This window comes from Palaemon carinicauda, chromosome 44, assembly GCF_036898095.1.
Source record: "Palaemon carinicauda isolate YSFRI2023 chromosome 44, ASM3689809v2, whole genome shotgun sequence".
Classification (NCBI taxonomy): Eukaryota; Metazoa; Arthropoda; class Malacostraca; order Decapoda; family Palaemonidae; genus Palaemon; species Palaemon carinicauda.
Window position 1 is genome coordinate 20,594,107 of NC_090768.1, and position 20,000 is coordinate 20,614,106.

At 32.7% G+C, this 20,000-nt stretch overlaps 1 protein-coding gene across 4 annotated transcripts in view; it reads left to right on the forward strand.

Moving 5' to 3' along the window:
- The window catches only part of LOC137634159 (glutamate receptor 1-like), a 585,224-nt gene that overhangs the window by 555,304 nt on the left and 9,920 nt on the right, over window positions 1-20,000 (forward strand). For 3 of the 4 annotated variants that reach the window (XR_011042460.1, XM_068366416.1, XM_068366415.1), the window contains exons 16-19: window positions 4,290-4,534; window positions 8,883-8,988; window positions 10,334-10,471; window positions 14,165-14,239. Coding sequence is in view for 3 of the 4 variants with exons in the window: in XM_068366416.1 (XP_068222517.1) it covers window positions 4,290-4,534; window positions 8,883-8,988; window positions 10,334-10,471; window positions 14,165-14,239 (564 nt within the window). In the remaining variant the exon portion in view is untranslated. The remainder of the gene's footprint in view (window positions 1-4,289; window positions 4,535-8,882; window positions 8,989-10,333; window positions 10,472-14,164; window positions 14,240-20,000) is intronic. The other variant, XM_068366417.1, reaches the window with a different exon arrangement.

Sequence of the window (20,000 nt, forward strand, 5' to 3'; positions counted from 1 at the left end):
TCGCTGAAAATTACTACTTTTACAATAATTATATAAAAATACATTGATGAATAAGAGTTATATTTAAATCTTCATTAACATTTTTTTACCCAAGAAACTTTTTTTTAGAGATTTGATCAAATTCACTATTATTAGATGAAACAAAATATTCATTATGAACTGGACGGTGCTCCACTAATTCCTTCAAGGAAAACTTGAAATGATGATAAAACTATAATTGATTTTCAATTTCAAGGATTACTTCAGGAGCCAAAACTGGATTATAGAAGAACACAGCATCATATGTATAAGAGGAAACGATATTTGTATTTTACATTTCACTTATGCTAATGGTCATACACACAAAAAAAATATAACTTACAGCTTATTGGATCAACTATGACCATCCGTCCAAACACAACCGAAACTTAATAATTAAGTTCTATTTACGAACCGGAACCATTACTATAGAAAACGATTCACAAACACGAACACGTGTATATGTGAAATGTATATTTCATTTTATCTACTAATATGAGGAGTATAAATGCCTTTTTCAGATTTTAACAAATTATCCGAGTACTGTATATAATAAGGCTTGTGTGACGGGCCGAGAGAAGGTTGCGACTCAAAGACAAGATGAAAGCAACTGAGTGAGTTTATTATAGAACACTCTCCTTTTTATACAGAAGCTCAATGCAACAGGAAATTTCATGTTCAAAATCGACAATGTTACCGGTGAGAAAAACAGGCATGTTTATTCAGGTTCTTTTTAGTGCGAGGAAAGAGCGAAGATACAAGCATAATATATACACAAAATGAACTGTGTACGATCGTGTGACACACAGTTGGTACACTTGCAAGCTCACCAGAGTTGAGATGCTTTATGGAAGATCCAGATATATCTCCATTCATATTTTTAAAAATCCATGTAATTTTTTCTTTTGATTGTCTACCAAATTCCTTTCTTTTTTCCCCTTGTATGACTTCCCTCTCATTCTAAGAAACTTGGATTTCTTTGTAAATTTTCACTGATAATAGGCATATTCTTCAAAAATCTAGTCTGAAGAAAAGACAGGGAATAGAATATTAAAAAAGAAAAAAAAAAGTGTTGGCATGCAATATTTGATGTCACAAGATGTTTAGCTTCGAATATATACATATACATATATATATATATATATATATATATATATATATATATATATATATATATATATATATATATATTCAAGTCCAAACATCTTGAGACATCAAATATTACAGGCCAGTCCTTTTTTTTTTTTATGTTCTATTCCGTCCTTTCTTCAGACTAGATTTTTGAAGAATATGCCTATTATCAGTGCAAATTTACTTACATATATATATATATATATATATATATATATATATATATATATATATATATATATATATATATATATACACACACACACACACACACACCATAAGGTGTATGAAATTAAATGTTGAGGAAGTTGTGTGAACAGTAGATCTAACGACGGTTCAGCAGCTAATTAAAATGTTGCATCGTTTATTCTAATATTCCGAGGGAACCATCCTTTTATGAGGGCAGCCTAATATTGAAAAAATAAACATACATCGACAGTAATTAAGTTTGTATTCATTACAATAAACCTGTTTGTGGCTTTCGACGAATAACTCTTCAAAATTCAAGAAGAAACAAACCACTTCAAACGCTCTCTTCTTCCCCTTTCTCTCATAATGCACAAATATATGCTCATTAGCTACCTTTTATTACCATCCTAGATTATCTCTTTACAGTCACCCTTCAGCTCACTCTGTTTTCCTTCTATTAGAGAGAGAATCGGTATCACACATCAATTTCAGCTAAAACCAATATATAATTTTCGTATTTAAACACTAAATACGATTTCTGTATAGATCATTCATCCCTTTTCATTCATTACCATTTCATTTAAAACGCTTCTCTATTCTTCTTCATTAATTTTTCAGTAACCCTCCTCTCTTAGATTGATAGATATTCATAGATATATAGGTTATGGGTAAATAAACCTACAGATGGTAGTCTTATGCTTAATTTTCAATGGATGTGGGTGTCTGTCCTGCTGTGAATAATGACAAAAATACGGTAGATTTATATTATCCGCGGTGCAATACTAACTTAAATCAACAAAACGGGCTTGTTCTCAGTTTTTTTTTATTTCAAACACTCACATGCCCATTTCAAATTAGTTCTGTAACCAATCAAAACCCCTTCCAATAGGTCCTATTTACAGCCTTTGCTCTCTCTCTCTCTCTCTCTCTCTCTCTCTCTCTCTCTCTCTCTCTCTCTCTCTCTCTCTCTCATCTAAAATACAGAGACCAATTCTGGGCTCCAAGTATTCAAAAGGATATAGATAGACTGGAAGCAGTACAAGCTAGGGTCATCAAACTAGTTCCAACACTAAAGGTAATTTTGATATAGATGGAGGATGAAACGTTTGAACTTTTTGATCTTCAAATTCGACGACTAAGGGGACAGTTAATAGAGGCATTCAAAATTCTTAATGGAATAACAAATGCAGATTACAACAATCTATTCATGCTTAGCACAAATCAGTCCATAGGTAACGAATGCATACTAGAATTGAAAAGATACAACACCACTCAATGTGGTAATTTCTTTACATACGGTACACAAGAGTAAATACTTTGAATAGACTTCCAGCGGATGTAGTACACAGTAACACAGTAAACGAGGTCAAGAATAAGTTAGATAAGATCACAACAACTCTCGAAATGCTTAAACTAAATCGTTCTACCAATTAGCAAATGGAGTCTCCGCGGATGGACTAAAACCTCTTTGATACATCCCAAATACCTGTAACTCCCTGTAACTCTCTCTCTCTCTCTCTCTCTCTTGAGTTATTTTGCTCATGTCACTTTTATCATAACAGAAATTATAAAGAAATAACTAAACAATAACTTGTGCTCTAAAATGAACAAAAAAAAATTAAAAACCTTTATCGACTTCTGAAATGTCAAAGTAAGTCTCTACTCGTTCACATATAAATACACACACAATGATATTGCTGAGTGTATTATCGTCTTCCTATTTTACGTTGTTCATACTAACATCCTCAATATTTCTCACATATTTCCATTTTCAACCGATAAATCCTTGTGTTGTTGTTGTAGAAGCGTGCTGTCTCTACCCCTGTTTACCCTGATATTCCACATTACTTCTATATACGCTTCTGATTCAATGAGTATATCCTCCCTCAGAACCAACATTTCTTTCGGTCTTGTATAGTTTTACTAGGTTATTTCTTACTAGCTCCAAGACTGAGTAGCTCAAGATATTTTCACATTTATTATGCTTTCATTTAGTCGAAGTCTTGCTTTTGATCTATTTAAAAGCTTTCAGTGCAAGTTGCTCTTCTAAGACTTCCATGCAATTACCTCTTGATTTCCAGTCAATTCACTCCCTTTGGTGATGCATTGAATAATTACTTTCGAGAGACTTGCTGACCGTCTGCAATTTACCTGAATTCATTAGTTCCATTACAGCAATCAGACTTCTCTTTTGTAGACGCAGGGCGGACACACAAACACACACAAACAAACGTATGCACAAACCTATTTCGAGATGGAGCGTTTTATACACAGTACTGTAATACAATTGTACTTTTTCAACTGCCTTCCACATTATTATGAAAAGGCCGACCACTATTCCTCCCCTATTTACTCCAGTGCGTTCATTTAATGCTTATCTCCTCTCCTTCCCATGATAATCCTTTCCAGAACTTTTATAACTTTCCATCCTCGTCCTTTCAAAAACAGTTGCTCTCGGCCTCTTTAAAAACCCATCCAATCTCTAGCCAACCACGCTTGAAAGCACCATCCGAAGGCAAGCCTTTTTGCTCCTGAATGGAACGTCTTTTAGACTCTTTGGCACATACCGGCAATCATCTTTCATTTAACCCTGACAATTCGATTAGAATTACCTCCAGTTTATTGAAAAAAAAAAATCAACTACTCGTGCATCATCATACAAACACACACTGAACAAAACTTATCAATTATGTACCCTATACATCGTATACTAAAGAATTTTGCTTCAGCAGACTATTCATACAACCGAAATGACTCAAACGATTCGCTTTCCCTGTTTGGTTACATACTGGTATATATTAACATCAGCTTTTATGAATATATAAGGAATTCTCTATCAACCTAGGGCACAACATCTTTCTTAACATTCCACAAGTTTTCAAAAAGTTCAGAATGGTCTTCTTCTGGGAAATAATATCCATTACCTAAATAAAATCTTTCTTACCCAACAGCGCTCCAAGATTAGCGTTTACAGCAGAATGTGGGACTTCATGAGTTCCAGACCACACGTGTTCTCCTCCTCCTACGCTGAAGGAATCAGGAGAGTCAGAACTTCAAAAGGAAATTATGCTTTCCTTCTGGACAGCGTCCACAACGATTATATCAATGGCCAGATCCCTTGTGATACCATGAAGGTTGGCCCCGACCTCAATGCAAATGGATACGGCGTTGCGACACCAAAAGATTCACCTCTAAGGTACAGTCTGTCTGAGTACATCTTCCTGTCTACCAGATCCAATAACTTCCCGTCCTTCTCTTGCCCCTGTTAACCCCCTTCTCTTGTGTACCAGATAATTTACAATCAATCTATCTATTTTTCTCTCCGAATATAATACTTTCATATCTCTCTCTCTCTCTCTCTCTCTCTCTCTCTCTCTCTCTCTCTCTCTCTCTCTCTCTCTCTCTCTCTCTCTCTCTCTCTCTCTCTCTCAAAAAGAAAATAATAATAATAATAATAATAATAATAATAATAATAATAATAATAATAATAATAATAGTAAATTAATTAATAAACAACGTGAATATGACTTTTTTCCCTGCGCCTTTTCCTTTACTTTGTGTGGTCTCAATGAAATAAAAAATATAGTTTTAAATCACACCTAATCGACACACTATTTTTCGTCTGTGAGCGTAACAGAAGTATAAATTTTATTATTGATTTTAAAAACAAGAATATTAAGTTGAAAGATCTTAATATCGACGAAAACACATTTAATTTAGTTTTATACAGTCAACGACATATTTGATGTAATAACGCTTACTTAAAAACTAGTAAAACATTCCTCAAATGGGGAAAGAAACAAATACCATGAGTTAAATAACTATTAACACCATCATAAACACCAAAATCTATCATTAGACATTAAAATAACAGGACAATCGTATGAAAAAAGTACCGTAAGTCATAAACTTCGAGTGTAGCCTTCTCAGGATATCCATGATAGAAAATACACTTGAAAAATGCACATTCATTCAAATAATGATATTTAAAGTCAGAAAAACCAAGGTATTGAGCATGGACGTTGAATATACTACAGCAACCACAAATTCTGTTATCTATTTTCATTATGATTGAAGAATTAACACAAAACCGCCAATAGTGGTTGCAAAAGCGAAGACCATATGAGAATCCGAAGATCGCCATCTTTATTTATATGTAAGACAATATAACTATAATTTTTACAAAAGAAATATTTAATCTAATGCTATTGACTATGTTACATAATTTGCCCTAGCAACTAATTGTTTCCCTAATTACTTTATTATAAAACAATAGCCATCAAGTCAAAAGGTACGAGAAGCCTATGATATACACGGTAAAGTGTTTTCTAGCGATTGTTCTATAAACTTATTCACTTCTAAGTCAATACAGTAGTACCAAGTATATCAATTTTCTTAATGCATACCGACTAGTATACAAAATTTTGTGGTTAATAGTATCAGACATCACAAATGTCCCCACCGCTCACCCTTTCCAAAGATAACGAGAAAAAAAATGTTTTTGTTATCGGCTCAGTCAACCAAGTAAAGGCATCAGTATTACCGTTAAAGGCTCCATCTATATTCTCTATTTTCAAAAAAAAAAAAAAAAAAAAAAAAAAAAAAAAAAAAAAAAAAAAAAAAAAAAAAAAAACTTGAATAAGGTAGTGTAACAACGAGGCACTTGAAAATGATGTTGATGGCAGCAAATGATATTTGTGTTGATACCAGCAAATGAATTTGCTATTGGTGCCAGCAAATAAAATTAATCTTGATGTTAGCAAATGCAATTGATGTTGAAAGAGGCAAATGAAACTGATGTTGATGCTAGCAAATGAAATTGATGTTGATGCAAAAAAATGAAATTGATTATTATACCAGCTAATAAAAAAATATGCCAGCAAATAAAATTGATGTTAACGCCAGCAAATTATATTAGTGTTGATACCAGCAAATGAAATTGCTATTGTTGTAGGAGATAAGATTGATGTTGAGACCATCAAATGCAATTAATGTTGATACAGCATATTAAATCATTATTGTTGCCACCAAATGGAATTGATGTAGATACCAGCAAACGAAATATGTGTTGATGCCAGCAAATGGAATTGATGTTTACGCCAGCAAATTAAATCAATGATGATGCTAGCAAATGAAATTAATGTTGATGCCAGCAAATGAAATTGATGTTGATGCCAGCAAATAAAATAGATGTTCATTCTAGCAAATGAAATTGATGTTGATGCCAGCAAATGAAATTGATGTTCATGCTAGCAAATAAAATAGATGTTCATTCTAGCAAATGAAATTGATGTTGAAGCCGCCAAGCAAAACTGATGTTAATGATAGCATCAAAATTGATGTTGATACCAGCAAGTGAAATTGATGTTCATGCTAGCAAATGAAATTGATGTTGACGCCAGCAAATGAAACATATGATACCAACAAATAAAATTGCTATTATTGCCAGAAAAGTAAATTAATGTTTATGCTAGCACACAAATTGCTGTTGATGCCAGCAAATGAAATTGATGTTGATACTAGCAAATAAATTGATGTTGATGCCAGTAAATGAACTTAATGATCATGCCAGCTAATGCAATTGATATTGATGCCAGGAAATAAAATTTATGCTCATGCCAGCAAATAATATTGGTGTTGATACCAGCAAATAAAATTGCTATTCTTGCCAGCAAATGAAATTGATGTTAATGCCTGTAAATAGTATTGATGTTGATACCAACAAATGAAATTGATGTTGATGCCAGCAAATAAAATTGAGGTTTATGCCAGTATATGAAATTGGTGTTCATGCTAGCACATAAATTAATGTTGAAGCCCGCAAATGAAACAGGTGTTCATACCAGCAAATAAAATTGCTATTGTCGCCAACAAATGAAATTGATGTTGTTGCTAGCAAACAAATTGATGATGTCAGCAAATGAAATTGATGTTGATGCTAGCAAATAATTTGAAGTTGATGCCAGCAAATGAAACTGTTGTAGATCCTAGCAAAAGAAATTGATGTTGACCCCAGCAAATGAAATTAATGTTGAAATTAAATTTATGTTGACCTAGGAAATAATATTAACGTTGAAAGGAAATTGATGTTGATCCCAGAAAATGAAATTGATGTTGATCCCAGCAAATGAAACTGATGTTCATCCCAGCCAATAAAATTGATGTTGATACCAGCAAATGAAATAGTTGTTGATGCCAGCTAATGAAATTGATGTTAATGCCCGAAAATGAAATTGATATTAATGCCTGTAAATGAAATTGATGATGCTTGCTAATGAAATTGATGTTAATGCCTGCAGATGAAGTACCGCGTACTCATTGTCAGTGCGAACTCGCGGGAAGGAGATGAGGGAGATTTATCGAAGGTTGCCAAACCCTAGTTATCTACTGCTAGGAAAAAGAATAATAGTAAAATTGAAAAAAAAAAAAAAAAAAAAAAATAAATGTTGCACTGTATTTCATTGGAGTACAAATCAAACTTGACATTTCCAAAGGACACTACGAACTGATTCCTCCCGTGCAGTTTCAGAATTCGCATAATTTCCTAAAATGGCTTATAGTAATGGAAGAAAATTCTAAATATCTGGTAGTTAGCTTCTTTAGACTGCATTCGCGGCAAACACTAAATCCCCCCTTTATCTCCAATTAGATTTTATTAATGTCACTTTGTCTCTTTGTTCTAAGCGTCCTTTGCCGTCTCTCCTACCCCCTCGTCGTCAATGGCCTTTCCTTTATCCCTTATCTTTTATCATCACTCAGTGTCCTCCCCATCCTTTGACCATTAATCAACTGTTATCACCTTCTCCCCTTCTGACCGTACATCCTCTTGTGTCCCTTGGATTTCATGCGTCATGGAAGAGATGAACGTTGAAAAAAATGGCGAATAAAAAATGGATGCAATGAGAATCAATGCCTTGATATCCTACAACTTAAAGGCCATATCCTCTAGCGTGTGCAGTAAGGCATTACCCCTCTGTTTTTTTGTTCAGCATGTTGTAAGTATATACTATATTTGCATGTCTGTATCTATTTCTAACTCGCGTAGAAGGTAGCAATATGAGCACTAAATGACCAATTTGACATTTCTTAAAGTAGAGTCCTACGCTTATTACATACTAAACTTTATCATTAATTTTCATTTCCCAGTCCCTTGCCATTAATAATCTAGTATCGAGATAAATTTCTTTCATGGTAATTTCCTTTGGATTATGGGATCTTACTTTTTAGAAGCATAGGTAAAAAATTTCCGTTGTACAATATGAATAATAATGTCATTTCTCAGAAAGGGCATATTTCATATTTAGACACTGATTGCATGGCAAAACCACGCTAATATTTCACAACATATGGGGAGAGAAAAAAGTATCTCCCAGTCGAGAGTGCGTAAGCTAATAACGTCTAATTATAACGGCAATTATCTCGATCATTACGTCCTACTTTCATTAGCTAGAAATCCCGAACAGTCCGAGGCACAATAATCCTGGCTGTAAATAAGTAGTCCCTTTTCGCTTCCCACTTGACATTTCTTTCCCATTCTATTGCAGAGATCGGCTTAACTTGGTTATACTGAAACTGCAAGAGGAAGGCGAGTTGGCGAGACTTCGGAATAAGTGGTGGTACGACAAAGCCGAGTGCACCGGATTCAGACCCGTAAGTGGCACTAATGAAAATTAAGAGGGTTCCGGATTAACTTTTAAACAGATTAAAGTCTAAGCCTTTTACTCCAGCATCCGGAGAACGAGGCTTTAGAGATAGTTTTTCCTTCAAGTTTTAATTGTACCAGAGTAGATTAAGATAAAGGTAAAATTCCAAAACCTAATTACCATTATCCATACAAAACTGAAATCACTTTTACAGAGAGCGTATCACACTCCAATGTAATTGTTTCCATGGTTTAAAAAATTTTTATATACAAAAGAAAAAGAAACACGTTATAGTTATGCACTGATAAAAAAAATACTTTAGGCTAAAATTCATTTGAATATACTACTGATATATACATACATACATACATACATATATATATATATATATATGTATATATATATATATATATATATATATATATATATATAATATACATGGGGTAAAAAGGTTTTGGTAGGGCCTTCATAACTTAGAATTGAAAGAAAAGGGCTAGCTATTTCTGTTACCTTAAGATTATCTTAGACAAAAGCATAAAATTACTCTTACTCTTGATCATAAATGAGCAAGCCCCGCGGGCAATAAGATAACTAAAACATCAATCTCTATATATATCTACATAGAAAGCTCATCAAACCACTCAAGATATGTTTAAACACATAACACACACACACACACACATATATATATATATATATATATATATATATATATATATATACTGTATATGTATATATATATATTTATATATACATATATATATATATATATATATATATATATCTACATATATTGCATATATATGTATATGTGTGTATATATATATATATACTGTATATATATATATATATATATATATATATCCACATATATTGCATATATATATACATATATAATACAAAACTTAGAGTACAAGAAGTAAATTTACATGCATGTAATATTCATATCAACATGGTAGTTCTAAAATATCATAGATTAGACCAATAAAAAGTACGTATATGTTCAAATTCAATAATGTTCAATAATAAGTTCTAATTCCCCTGGTTGAACACACACATCCATGTACGACAATAATGTTTATTAAAAAAATCCCAATAAAATGTGACGCTAATGCTTTAAATATTTTTATTTATGTCAAGTTTTCTCTTCCCTCTCAAAGTTTCTTTTACTAGTCACAGTCATTCCGTTCTTTTCTCTATCAGGTCTTCAGCTGATTGCCTTCCTCTTCCGGATTGCAGATATTTATCTCTCTCTCTCTCTCTCTCTCTCTCTCTCTCTCTCTCTCTCTCTCTCTCTCTCTCTCTCTCTCTCTCATGAATGTGTATTTACCCTCTTCCATTGTCTTCTTCAGGAATTGCATACCGATTCACTGACCCTAAGCAGCGTCGCAGGAATATTTTACATCGTCACTGGAGGGTTGGTATTTTCCATGATTGTCGCCCTTATCGAGTTCTGCTACAAATCGAAGACAGATGCTACCCGCACAAAGGTTAGTTCGTCTAACTGCTTGGGTTCCTTAATGTGTGTGTGCGTATGTGTGTGCATATGACTCTCAATAAATACAATTATATTCAATATTTGATCAGTTGTGAAAACTAGTATATTATCTGAAAATGTAGATCAAATTAAGTACAGAAAAGAAAGAATTCTTATTCCAATGTTGGTAATAATTTGCTACATTAGTAATATACTGTATATTATGTCAAAACCCACAGGCGCACTATGTCAAGTATGATGTATGTTAGTGATAAATGTTATGTGCATGTATATGTACATACATATACATATGCGTGTGTATCTATATACATATGCATACAAACATATATATATATATATATATATATATATATATATATATATATATATATATATATATATATATAGGTGTGTGAGTGTTTGTATGAGTGAGTGTGTATAAAACATACATGTGTGTATACATATGTATGTATATATATATATATATATATATATATATATATATATATATATGTAATAAACATTTATCATACTTGAGTCGTGTAAACCCCAAATGATTTTCTTTTCATTTTGTGTGTGAGAGAGAGAGAGAGAGAGAGAGAGAGAGAGAGAGAGAGAGAGAGAGAGAGAGAGAGAGAGAGAGAGAGAGAGAGAGAGGTTCTTCAAATATCAAGTACAGTTTCTTTTATCTACAGAACAAGAGAGATCGAATTTGAACTCTATTTTCAATCAGAAACCTACTAAAAGTTAGGCCATAACAGAAATAACTCTGTGAATCGCTAGTGATTGGATGTCAACACCTATACATATAATCCTGAGTGTCAACACCTATACATATAATCCTGAGTGTCAACACCTATACATATAATCCTGAGTGTAATTGACATACTGCAAATCAGTTCAAGCGTATTATTCTTTACCCTAGGATTTTATTTCATTAGCATTTCTCATTTGGCATCAATCACATCCTTCTTAAACTACATCATTCACACTAAAGAATAAAAATAGCGTTTGATTTGTCTCGTCAAAAGAAGCCTTCTCGAGAAAAAAAAAATCTGAAGAAGTGGGACATAGTATTGAACTATAATATATATACACATATATATATATATATATATATATATATATATATATATATATATATACATATATATACTGTATATATATATGATGTATTATAACCAAGGAAGGGAAAACGCAAAGACTTGATTGGAGATAGTACTTTCGTCCATTAGGGACATCAACAGACTCAACAACCATTGTTGAGTCTGTTGATGTCCCTAATGGACGTAAATGCTAACTCCAATCAAGTCTTCTCCTTTTTCCTTCCGTGGCTATAGAACATTTTACATTCATCACGAGTCAGCTTTCGTTATTTCTACAAACACACACACACACACACACACACACATATATATATATATATATATATATGTATGTATATAAATACATAGATATAGATAGACAGATAGATAGATATATGTATACATATATATATAATATATGCATATCAATTTATATATATATATATATATATATATATATATATCAACACAGATTCAATATGTGTAGTTTTATATATTGATAAGTACAGATACAATTACAAATATATAATGTATACATGTGTGTATATATATATATATATATATATATATATATATATATATATAAACACACTTGCGTGTATACGTATATGAATATCTAAAAAGTATATATATATATATATATATATATATACATATATATACATACATATCAACACAGATTCAATATATGTAGTTTTTTATATGGATAAGTACAGATACGATAACAAATATATTATGTATACATATATATATATATATATATATATATATATATATATATATATATATATATATATAAACACACTTGCGTGTATACGTATATGTATATCTAAAAAGTATATATATACATACGTACACACATGTACATTATATATATATATATATATGTGTGTGTGTGTGTGTGTATGTGCGTGTGTGTATTAGCAGAACAACACAAGATTTGCAATGCTTGCTTACCAGAATGCATGAAATATCACATGAGGTTGGTCTTGAGATAAATAGATGAAAGACAAAGATGATGAGAACAGAATATGCAATAGAAGATAAAATATCATATATAAACTATGAAAACTTAAAAAAACTAGAGGGGAAATAAGATAGAACAGCGTGCCACGTGTGTACCCTTGAGCAAAACAGCTCTAATCTAAAACAGTTGAGACCCTGATACAGAAGCTATATTTATTATTATTATTATTTCTTGCTCAGCTACAACCCTAGTTGGAAAAACAGGATGCTAAGATCCCAGGGGACCCAACAGAGGAAATATCTCAGTGAGGAAAGGAAACAAGGAAAAATTAAATATTTGAAGAAAAACAATATCATCTAAATGAATATTTCAATATAAACTATAAAAACTTAAACAAAACAAGAAAAAGAGTAATTAGGCAGAATAGTGTGTCCGAGTGTATCCTCAAGTAAGAGAACTCTAATCCAAGACAGTGGAAGGACATGGTACAGAGGCTATAGCGCTACCCAGGACTAGAGAACAATAGTTTGATTTTAGAGTGTCCTTCTTCTAGAAGAGCTGCTTACCATAGCTTAAGAGTCTCTTCTACCCTTACCAAGAGGAAAGTAGCCACTGCGCAATTACATTGCAGTAGTTAACCCCTTGAGCGAAGACGAAATGTTTGGTAATCTCAGTGTTGTTAGGTGTAAGAGGACAGAGGAGAATGTGGAAAAAAATATGCCAGACTATTCGGTGTATGTGTAGGCATAGACAAAATGAGCCGTAACCAGAAAAAGGGATCCAATGTAGTACTGCCTGACCAGTCAAAAGACTCAATAACTCTCTAGCGGTAGTATCTCATATCATACTTGCATTCCAAAGCATAGGAAAAACATTTTGAATCAAATTCTCATATAATTAAAAATCGAATATCTAGAAATTCTCATTTCGAGGCAACCATTTTATAAATTCAAAATGACGGTCATGTGGACATCTAGGCAAATAGAAACATTCACGGTTGGATTCATGTGGTTTGGTAAACTCCATAAACTTTGAACAAAGGTATTCTAATTGATTACAATTTTCGTGTATTTTCTTTAAACATTTACACACACACAGAAATATATATATACACACATATACGTTTGGTAAACTCCATAAACTTTGAACAAAGGTATTCTAATTGATTACAATTTTCGTGTATTTTCTTTAAACATTTACACACACACAGAAATATATATATACACACATATACAGTATATATATATATATATATATATATATATATATATATATATATATATATATATATATATATATATATGGTACGGTAATACATCAGTTCACTAACGAATGTGAGATTTCTCGTAATCCTATATCTACTGTATATTCTTACGAGCAGTTCTCCTTACAATTCCATTGAAAACTTTGAACGTTATTGAATATTCAATGAATTACTAAAATTCTTTGGTAATTATTTTCTTGCAAACCAAACGATAGTAGACTAAAAGTATCCCAAAAATTAAGATGTTATCAATGTCACCCAAAAAGAATGACATGCTACAAAAGTATGCAGCTGTTCAAACTTATCTAATCAGAGTCAGGGCTTAGAAGATCTTAAGCACTTCCAAAGTATCACGTTTCTGATATTCTCCTCAAAAATTCTTTCTTTCAGCTGAGCTTGGCAGCAGCCATGAAAGCCAAGGCCCGGCTTTCAATCACTGGTAGCCAAGACCTGGACAATGGCAGGGTAAGAACTAGTGCCATTTAATCACTTCTTTTCTCTAATTGTTTCTTTCCTTTTTCTAACGTTATGGATTTCACGCTCTAGTGATTTGGAGAAAATGTGGTGAATTAGAGGGACAGTAATTGAGCTAAAACTCAATAAGTGTGTGTACGTTTTATGATCATACTACATAGGATCTCAATTCTAAAGTGTGAGTGAGTGTAGTGAGAGAGTTTGCCTTTCATAGTCTTTCCGTCATTATGATTTACCATAATCATTGTAATGTTAGGCAATCATCATACCACATATAATTCATTATTACCTACATGTGCAATCCCTTTAATCATTCCTACGTAAATCCTTTACTGGCTTCGCTTCCATTCACGATAATACCATATATAAACATAAACAGTAGTTAACCATGAAGAAAAAATTAAATCTGATATCTAAACATTTGTGGAAAACAGTAACGGTAAGAATCTTATCATAAAAGTTAAGGAATTTATGATTCTGGTTTTAAAGCTTGCTTATTTGTTGGCTTGCTAGCAGGATAAAGTTTTTTCTTTTTTACTATAACTTGGTCAAATTGTGTAAATCCTAAATGCCAATAATTGATTGACATTGAGAATGATGTGATCGTAAAGTTTAGCGTGAAAGAACAAGTGGCCGGAGGATTTCATGATTACGAAGTCGAAATAGTATGTGGTTTGGTGATAATAATTGATAAATCTTTCAGCAAGGAAAGTCTGATAGGAGGTTGAGATTGTTTTTCTCAACCAGTACGATATCGTTTGGATTTCGAAAATCAACGTTCGTTTGTTTAATTGTTATCTATTTATTAACTTGATTAACATCTATTTTTCTTTAATTCCAAGTCAATGGTAAATCCATTCAAATCTATTCTCTTTCCATACTAAAGAGAATTATTAAATAATATATGCAACCAAAGCCTCATAAATCAGACACAAATAATGTAGCGTTCATGAATTCACCTATCCTTCCTTATCTTCTAGGCGCAATGTTCATTCTACACTATTTTCTCTTACATTTGTAAAAAAAAAAAAAAAAAAAAAAAGGCATGATGCTATTCCTAGCACGCTTACTATAAGCATTTAATAGATGTTAAAACTTTTAACGTAAAGACCGTTTGGATTTTATATTGCGATACAGCATGTGACGTGGTCATTATAATTTCACAGTTCTGCTAATTTACACCATACATCTTGATTCAACTCACATACATAATCTTTTCTTTCCCTTAAGTAGCTTATTTCATAACTTGATTTGCTCATTTTAAACCGAATCTTGCTGCTAAGTCGAAACTTCACATTACAATACGAGTTGCATGGTACGCAACTAGGGCTCCATTAATATATATTGCATGTGTTTTTTTCCCGAAAAAGGGGGAGCAGATTAAGGTGTATTTGCTGTTTTGCTGAAGATAAAATTTTGCGTTCAATAGTTAAAACATTTACCAATGAAGTTAACGGAATTGAAATTATGAGTTGATGTGAGATGGGTCATTGTCATTACCAGCCTTTAACTCATTTTCCATTAAAAACATTATAGCCTCAGGATTGTATGCAACATCATTTACATATTGCAGTGGTCAAACTAACTACAGAGATTAATTTTAATGCAAAATAATATTGAATTTTATATTCCATCAAATCTTTTTTAGTTACATCTAGAGCGGCAATAATGTTATTAATGTCCTAAAACCTTTGTTTTATTCTGTCAATAATACTTTCATTCACGATAATATAATGGAACAATTTGGAATCATCGACCACAGCCTTAAAAGGATATCATGCCTTATTCATTGAACATTACTTGAAATACTAAATATCATATATTATTTCTTCTTAATCAGATGATACCTGTAATCCTTCCAACTTTCGTTAGAATACTAAAGGCTTAAAACGTGACAATAATGATAATCATATAATTCAAAGATGTCTGAAATCAATTTCCATACTGACTAGTTTCGTTTTACTTCTTTGAGAGTACTGAAAAAGTAAGACGAAACTAATAAGGACTCAGTCTTAGATTTTCATTTTTCATGAGGTTATTTTGCTTGGTGTGTATGTGTGTGTGTGTGTATGTGTATATATATATATATATATATATATATATATATATATATATATATATATATATATATATATATATATATATATATATATATATATACACACACACACACATATATATATACATACATACATATACATACATACATATATCCTCTCCTACGCCCACTGACGCCAAGGGCCCCGGTTAGATTTCACCAGTCGTCTCTATCTTGAGCTTTTAATTCAATACTTCTCAATTCATATTCATTTACTTTGTGATTCATAATCTAATCCAGGTAGGCCGGAGTCTTCCAACTATTCTAATGCCTTGTGGAACTCAGCTGAACGTTTGGTGACCTAATCTCTCTTGAGGAGTGAGAAGATCATGCCCAAACCATCTCCATCTACCCTTCATAATGATCTCATCTGAATATGACACAAGAGTAATCTTCCTTACAGTTTCATCTCTAATCATGTCCTGTCATTCAACTCCCAATATCCTTCTGAGGGCTTTGTTCTCAAATCTGCTAAATCTATTGGAGATTGTTTCATTGCCATATCATGACTCATTTCAATATAGTAACGATCTCACTAAACTGATATATAGTCCGATTTTTATGAATAATTTCAGGCGATTTAATTTCCAAGTTTCACTTACCCTAGCCATTGTCCGATTTGTTTTTTTCAATCTTTCACTAAACTCTAGAATAAAGACCCTGTATTGGAGATCATAGTTCCTGTGGTGTTACGCTAACAAGAGCAGCATCATGAGCATACTCTAGGTCGGTTAATTTCCTATGACCAATATGTATATATTACAATATATATATAAATATATATATATATATATATATATATATATATATAGATATATATATATATATATATATATATATATATATATATATATACATATATATATTTATATATACTATATATATACACAGTAGTACCCAACTTTATAAGTGACTCAGACTAAGAGCTAATCGTAATTCAAGCCTAAACATTTAAATCTGTTTACAAGCATTGTATCGTATGGGTCTGCGAGCAAAAATTTACCTCCATATGCGCATTCTTTATTATGAACAAGTACTAGCGAGACTAACATGCAATGTGCAATAAGTAGTGGCAAGGTGCCCATACATGAACCACGCCGATTTCTCATGATTTTTATCCTTTTTTTTATTTCACCTTAGCTAACATCCCTAGCTTGCTTATTACCTTAACTGGTTCTCTCTCCAAACAGCACTCATACCAGCATCATCTATAACAATCCTACGAGTGCCTTCAAAAGTGTTCTTTGTAGAGTGGTGACCATGTAATCTTTATGAAATTTTGATTGCTATTGTTTATCATCAGTTTAAAACTAGTAGTACAGCATTAAGATAAAGGCCACCAAGATTATTTACAAAAATAGTTAAGATGTTTGCCATAGAGGTGAAAAAAAATAAATTATTGGAAAGCATGAGCAAGGCACGCATGTCACAAACCTGCAAAAATTGTACAATCGTACAACATTCAAGGTTTGCAATGTTCAAGAAAAAAGAACACCACAGCAACTGATATTTCAAAATGGGTGTTGTCATTGACAAACCAATGGCCACGTGTTCTTGATAATGTAGAAGAGTTACTTGTCAACAGAATCAATGAGAACCAATTAGCAAAATATAGGATCACTGAGAACAATATTTATTAAAACCTGGTTAACAATGAGCTAGGTAATTAGCAGACAGCAAAAATAACCATTCAAGGCTCGAGCCGTAGCTGGTTTAAAAATTTCACGAAAGTACAGGCATCAATAATATTGTGTAATATGGTGTAGCTGTATTAATTTCTGAATTTAAAAGGTTCATTGATTCTAAGTCTTATGTGGCATAGCGAGTGTTCAACTTCAACGAGTCTGCTCTTTTTATGGAAGAAGACTAAAACCTTCATTACTGCAAAAGAATAAGAAATTCACTGTCACAAGTCCATGAAACAGCATCTGACCTTGCTGTTCTGTTCTAATGCCTTTTGGGATTACAAAAACAAATCTTTCCTGGTGTATCAATTGGAGAACCCATACACCTTTGAAAATTACAAGGTACAGAAAAAGAAAATGAACGTTATGCGAAGATCCAAGAACAAGGCTTGGGAAACTTCTATGTTGTTTGTCGAATGGGTCAATGAGCTTTTGGGTCCTGATGTTAAAAATTACTTCATGGAGAGTAACCTCCCACTCCAAGCAATGTTTCTTGTGGACAATATTACTGCTCGTCCTTCAACCATTAAAAGACAACCTAATGGAGATGTTTAAATTCATCAGAATAAAGTTTGTGCTGTCCAACACCACTCCAATACTTCAACCCATGCATCAGCAGGTAATCTCTAAATTTAAGAATTTGTACACAAAGGCAATTTTCCAGCAATGCTTTGAGGCCACCAAAGGGACCTCGTTCTCTGAGAGTCTTGGATTGAACATTTCCACATTATTATTATTATTATTATTATTATTATTATTATTATTATTACTTGCTAAGCTACTACCCTAGTTGAAAAAGCAGGATGCTATAAGCCCAGGGGCTCCAACAGGGAAAATAGCCCAGTCAGGAAAGGAAACAAGGAAAAAATAAATATAAACTCTATAAACTTTAACAAAACAGGTGGAAGGGAAATTAGATAGAATAGTGTGTCCAAGTGTAAACTCAAGCAAGAGAACTCCAACCCAAGACAGTGGAAGACCATAGTACAGAGGCTATGGCACAACCCAAGACTAGAGAACAATGGTTTGATTTAGGAGTGTCCTTCTCCTAAAAGAACTGCTTATCATAGCTAGAGAGTCTCTTCTACCCCTACCAAGACGAAAGTAGCCACTGAACAATTAGAGTGCAGTAGTTAACCCCTTGGGCTAAGAAGAAGTGTTTGGTAATCTCAGTGTTGTCAGGTGTATGAGGACAGAGGAGAATCTGTAAAGAATAGGCCAGACTATTCGGTGTGCATGGGCAAAGGGACAGTGGACCGTAACCAGTGAGAAGGACCAAATGTTGTACTGTCTGGCCAGCTACCTCATTATGATTGATGACGCCTGTGAAAAACTGCCAACAGATACCCTAATTCTGCATGGAGACTACTGTGGCTTGAATGTAATTTCGAGGGATCAAACCCATGCATGAGGCAGTTGATGAAATTATGTCCTAGGGTAAGATAACGGGGTTGGTGAAGGCAAGTATGACATCAACAATCTCCTAGAGGTTGCAGCCATTTCATCAAAGGAGGCAGGCCAGTGACAAACGTCTCACTTCAAGTGCAATTAAGATGTTAAGAATGTGAGAAACCCTGAAAAATTTTACAGAAACACATCGCTCATATAAAGCTTAGACAGTGGTAGCAATGAATCTATAAACTGATAAAGAGATGTCACATTTCCATACAATATTATAGAAAATATTAAACTGAACACTAAAGTGCAAAAAAACACAACCAAGTATTCAAGAAGTGTAAATGAAGTGATTCAAGTAGTGATATTTAATTCCGCTCAAGAGAGAGCACTCCAAATGTTTTACCAGATCGAACGGGGAGAGATCGACCCCCAAGCAGTATCATCCTTCTATCTCACCCCCTTACACCAACCATGACACTCTTCAAAGGTAAATTTCTAGTAACATTGTCAATATTCATATTTCTTATCGTAAATTCATTTGTATTCCTTTTTTATGTTAGGGGGTTAAAAC